This window comes from Corylus avellana, chromosome ca1 (assembly GCF_901000735.1).
Source record: "Corylus avellana chromosome ca1, CavTom2PMs-1.0".
Classification (NCBI taxonomy): domain Eukaryota; kingdom Viridiplantae; phylum Streptophyta; class Magnoliopsida; order Fagales; family Betulaceae; genus Corylus; species Corylus avellana.
The window spans coordinates 42,106,166-42,112,394 of NC_081541.1; the positions used below are offsets into that span (position 1 = coordinate 42,106,166).

General features: G+C 36.5%; 1 protein-coding gene across 1 annotated transcript; it reads right to left on the reverse strand.

Moving 5' to 3' along the window:
* Window positions 1–4: 4 nt before the first annotated feature.
* On the reverse strand, window positions 5–6,005 carry LOC132184004 (GTP-binding protein YPTM2-like). The gene is made up of 8 exons (XM_059597485.1): window positions 5,896–6,005; window positions 5,446–5,518; window positions 3,233–3,280; window positions 3,059–3,106; window positions 2,693–2,764; window positions 2,433–2,588; window positions 2,189–2,292; window positions 5–290 (listed from the first exon to the last, which is right to left on the reverse strand). The coding sequence occupies exons 1-8, from the start codon at window positions 5,907–5,909 to the stop codon at window positions 197–199; spliced, it is 609 nt and encodes a 202-aa protein (XP_059453468.1). The 5' UTR covers window positions 5,910–6,005; the 3' UTR covers window positions 5–196.
* Between the last annotated feature and the right edge of the window lie 224 nt (window positions 6,006–6,229).

The following is a 6,229-nucleotide window of genomic DNA, read 5'->3' on the forward strand; positions in this document are numbered from 1 at the left end:
CAGCTATAAAAATACATGACAGTTATTAATGAGCAACTCTATTTTTACAGGCCTTCTCATAAATAAGAGTGTTGAGAAGAATGGGATCCTCCAGGTAGCAGTTTCCAGACCCCTTAATTTTAATTAGGTTGGCACAGAAGACTTTACATGCCATCGAAGAAGAGCATTGCTAAAGCTTACTGGTAATTTCTTTTGCTCAAGAAGAACAGCAGCCGCTCTTCTGAGCAACAGGCTGTCCTCGGATCTCTACCGTTGGAGGCCTCGCACTCATAGCCGGTTGGCTAGCCATTCTGCAATTAGAATTGAATTTAGGGCATGAGTTACGTACCAAAACATATAATACATAACATAATTAGCACTTTAACAAAGCCAATCGTGGCTGACAAACTATCATGGCCGCAGCCAATCATCATATGCCACACAACACTCAACCCCCATCCTGTGCATCTGTTGTGCAAAGCACAAAACTGGTAACCTTTTTATTTTTTATTTTTATCTTTAAAGAGAAGTTATCAACCAATGGATCTTGAACCCAAGATCTTACTTTCTATCCTATTTTATAAAGGTTTACCAACTGCATCGTAAACAGACAAAATTTAAGAGTCTCTAAATCAAATTCGACTCGCTATAAATTGGGGAAACTACAAATTACCTCCACATGGTTTGAAGCAATTTCACATTACTTCCTTGACTTCTGAAATCCGATATCAAGCCTCCTACTTGTTTGGACTAAATTGCAACCATCATATTTGCCATCCAAATTAATGAAAATGACAAAAATCAATGGCCTTAGGACCCTCAGACAACCCCACATGTGGCCACCAACCATTGCACAGCCACATGCTGCTGACCAACAGCTCAAATTCCCCCAATGACCACACCCAGACCCAATTGCAGGCCTACCACCAGTGCCAAACACCCAAAACATCCCTACACAGCCCAAACTGTCGCCCAAACTCATCCACCCTTTTGTAGCATAAATGCTCAAAACCACCACACCCACAATCAATACTTTTTTATCATATGATATGACCAATACCTAACCTAATTTAATTAGTTTGCTCAATACTAACACAAATTCTCTATACAGAGAAAAACAAGTATTAATACAAAGGTATGTCAATTTTTCTTCTATTGTATGTATTCATGAAATTGTGATCGATAAATTTTTTTTTTCCTTTATTTTTCCAGCAATAACCTTATCTATATATATATATATATATATATATATATATATATATATAGATTCAATAAAATAGATGATTTAGATTCATAAAATAAATATAAGATAAATGCATAATAGCTCCATAACCTAAAATCAACGCCACATGATCATAATACCTTCATAACCTGAAATCCATGCCACCACCGGCCATCTGGCAGGACAACAGTGCTAAACACATGCACACCCACAACAGGCACCAATGCCACCCAAAACAATAAAACACAAACCCATGATTGATCCCCCCACCCAAAACAAAAAAACACATCAAATATGAAAAATTGAAGAAAATGAACCGTGGTATTAACAGTGAGAATCCTGTGATATTGGCAATGATTTGGTCCAACAATGACAGTGGAGCATGGTCAGCAGAAAGGCCAAAGGATAGTGAGTCAGTAAGGATCAACTGTAATGGTAACATGAGAGAGAAGGCTAAGAATAGAGGGAAGGAGGGGATTTTGAGCAAGGGGAATTTTGTCAATTTAGATTGAAAAGAATGACGGTTGCAAGCTCATCCAAACTACGAAGAGGTTTAGTGTTTGTTTCCAAAAGTTGAGGTAAAACTTTGTCAAACCACATGGAGGCAATAAGTGAATTCCATTCAAAAATTAAACCTATCACCCAGTTTTAATATTTAAAACAAATGAAAGGATAAAATAGAAAATTGGTAATGTAACATCTGCTAGAAATATTTCTTTCAGCCTTTTTCAAAAGGGACCCATTTTGACTTCTCAGGATAGTTGCCAAACTAGCTACTCAGTTCAAAGTTCATTAGAAGTATATTGTGAAACACTCTTTTCATGATCTACTAGCTAATAGCATAATAAATTTAATTTGTCAAGATAATCAATTTGCATGCAACTTACTTCTAGCTGCAAGTATTCTAGCTGCAAGTATGCAACCTCAATTAATATTCTTGCTCCTAGATATACATGGCACAATAAGAAAACAAGTAGCCATTGTTACCTATCCTTGATTGCAGCAGCCATGGCCATGAAAGCCTGTTCCACGTTAGTGGCATCTTTTGCGCTGGTTTCCATAAAAGGAATGCCAATTTCATCCGCAAATGCCTAAAAGGAGAAAAGAGGATGGGAAGAAGAGGGCAGGGTGGTGGACAACCAGAAGCCAGATTGTCAGGTTATTTAGTAACATACTTAGGTCACATAAAAACCACACACAAAAAGAGAAAACCGTGATGGGCTACCTATACCTTGCCTGTTTCATATGATACAACTTTATTTGCGGTAAGATCACACTTGTTTCCAACTAAAAGTTTGTTAACATTATCACTAGCATAGCGATCAATTTCATTCAGCCACTGCTTCACATTATTAAAGCTCTCTTGGTCTGTCACATCATAAACAACCTACAAGACATGCCACACAGGAAAGAAGGTTGTCATAAGAAGAACCAATAGGCAGTGAAAAACAAACTGAAATAGTAAAATGAAAAATGAAAGAGATCACCCACTATGATGCCATGTGCCCCACGGTAGTAGCTGCTGGTGATTGTCCTAAATCTTTCTTGCCCAGCAGTGTCCCACTGCATGTTAAAAAAATCAGAGTACTAATAAGTTGTCAAGAAGCTATAGGCCAGAGAAAAGGCGATACTGAATACCAAAAAATAAAAGCTTATGAACAAGAAACAAAAATATAAATCAAGAAAGTATAATATGACTAATATCAGCAGAAAAAGAAGACAGCCAATTCCTGTCAGTAGAGAAACTGTTTCAATAATAAGTTGGAGAATCCTGCCTCAAAGAAATCAAGTTTCAGGAAAAAATTATCAGTAATAAAATATGAAAAAAGAAAATTGACGAAGCAGGCAAAACCATACAATTTGTAGTTTGATGGTCTTCCCATCTTGCTCCACAGTTCGTATTTTCTACAGAAAAGAAAAATGATAAACCAATTATTGATATAAATATGCATACATATAGGTCAATACATATATACATATGTTTCTGGATAATATATGAAGTCAATTCAGCACTAGGGAATGATTACTTACAAAATCAACTCCTATGGTGCTAATGTAACTATCCAAATATGAATCATCCTGTATCAAAAAAATTAGGAAAAATCATCAGATTGTATAGAAAAAACTAGGAAAAATCATATCAGATTTTTAGAGATTAATCCCCGAGGAACCACACACACACAAACACACAGAGTGCTATGACTGTGAAACAGCCATGTCCTTAGTATGCAATCAGCAGTCATATTGTGATCATGGCATTAGATTCAGCTATACCAGAAAGTACATTTTTGTAGGAAAGAATACTATATGGATAACAAATATTCCAGTCGACTGCAAACATAATTCAACTTGTTTTGTCCCGAAGCAAAAATATTTGTGGTGCGGTTTATCATATTCAGATATCCATGACTAAGTACTTGGTTCTCTTTCAGATAGGCCTTGAAAGGAGAAAGTCAGTACAGTTTTCATGCTTTAAGTCCATACAAGAAACAATTAATCATAAAAAGATATCAATGTAGAACAAAGCCGGCTTGGCACAAGAAAGTGAGAACTAGAAAATCAACCTTGATTGGCACAGCTGGGCACAACCTGATTCTGCAGGATTTGACACTAATCTTTTTTATTCTTAATGATCAGAAGGATGCCATTATTGTGTAAATAGATTCTGGGAAAAATAGTAACAAAATAGGATTGGATAATATCTATAATGCATGAAAGCATAGTAGGTTGCCTGCCTAAATGCTTTGAAGCACAGCCTGAAGTTGGGGGAATAAGTGCAGAAGCAGTTGCCTTTAGGTTTTAGAGTTGGATATACAGAAAATACACACATGCAGACAGACAAAAGGGGCTTTGCTATCCTAATCTGCCTTTAAAGTAGGTTATTACTATCCCAATTTAATACGGTCAAACAGATTGAATCCAATGTACCAGAAGGGGGAAAACAGCCCCAGACAATTAGTTAAAGAATCTCTGGCGTCAAGATTTAATAAGTTCAAGGCAATTCTATTAACGGTGAATTACTATAAATCCACTTGAGTGAACAACCAATGATTACTACTAGAAGATACCCAAACGGTATCAGGCCACGACATCTCCCTCTCTAGTTGCCCCTCATTGTGGTTGTTGGAGAGAGGGAGACTGCTGACACAACTTCACTTCTCCTCCATGCTTGACATATCCAGTTTAAGGAAGTGAATTAGCCGTGAAGTTGAGATTGGTGAATTTCCCTCCCTTCAATAACTCCAATGAAACCATATAGGCCAACAAAATCCCACACACCAATCATCAAGCATGCATGCAGGCCCATCGAGCAACAAGGGCTATTAAGTGTAAAGTATCATGCATAGACATACCACACCAGTGTGGCCACACATAGATCCCATATCCCACTAGTAACACCAAGAACATCAACCTTAGCACACTGCATGCACCAAGGACATGCCAGAGCACTAGCCAACAATTGACATAATAGCACGATCTCGTGCAACTATACTACTAATCCAGCAAGAATGTCAAAAAAGAAGAAGCAAAGATTGGTGGCACATAAGAGTCCCACGAGCATAGGAAGGGGCATAGTGGATGCATGTCCCAATGACCATGCAATGCTGACTCTAGGCATCTTGCTCAGATGTCTAAATCCAACCCTGTATGTTACTTATGGAAGCTCAGCTCATGGCCCTAAGAAATTTACATTGCAGTTCAGACATCTAATAGAGAGAAGGTAGAGAACTAAAGAAATGATTGATAGAGAAAGAAGGAAGAGAGAATCAAAAAGGAACCAAGGTAGGTGGCGATGAAAGTGGATAGAGAAAGGGGAAAAAAATTATCTCTCTTTTTTTTAAAAAAATGAATACAAGAAGTCCAAGAAGCCATTGGTTTTAATATATTAAGTTTGTTAATTTTTGTTCTCAAGTTCTTATTGTATTCATCACAGTTAATCTTTTCATTCCTAAGTTTTGTTTATAAAAGCAATGCAGTAGCGACTAATTATCTGCTCCAGTTAGAAGAATCTTGTGTGAAGCTAAATTACCTCTTTGTAAATGCACTCAATTCTTATTTTATCTAGTTTTCACTATACAGCCATTGATCTATACCAACCTCATTTTGGGCAATAATCAATTCACAATCATATTTGTTTGATCATCTTTGACATATACTTTCTATTTTTGTGTTGCCTACATATGCAAAACAGGGACGAAGAAGAAGCACAATATTTAATATCAAGCACACACTCAGAAGCTCACCGCAAATCTTAAGAGAAGACATGATTTGCCAACACCAGAATCCCCAATAAGCAAAAGCTTGAACAAATAGTCACTGCAAAAAAAGACCAAATTTTGAAATAATCAAATCACTAACCAACAATATTCAGTTTTCAAACATATTTCTTTACTTAAGCCCAGACTATACCACCCAAAAAAAAGGATCAAAATACTTGTTTGAATGAAACGCGACACCGTAAACACCAATCGATTTGTGTTTCTGAGTGTAATTGCAATTAAGCGCAACAATCCAGGGCTAACAAACAAGTTTCTTTGCCATAATCCATAATAATAATAATAACTAATTAATTTAAATAGAAGAATTCAACAATCACAGAATTGTTTTTAAATCACATTTTGAACATAATTCAACAGTTTCGTCAAACGATCATCAAAATCACAACACAGAGAGAGAGAGAGAGAGGAACTTACTACTCTGTAGCCATGGCTGAAAAGCTCTGGATAATTGTGATGGTACGAGAGAGAAACAGAGAGTTTGAGCAAAAGAGGAATGAGCAAAAAGAACTAGTGGGAAAGAATAGAAGCAAAAGAAGACGAACGTCAAGGAATTGTAACGGGTCGGATTCGCATTCGGGTTATCACCCGAGTCAAAGACAAATATTAAGTACTACTTTTTTTTTTTTTTTTGAATCTTTTATTATTAGATTGTCATAATAATACATAAATTTTAGTTAGCATGAGAGCGGGGTTGTGAAACTCCTCTTCGGCTGCCTAAATTTACGGATAAAAATTTGCTATAAATTGA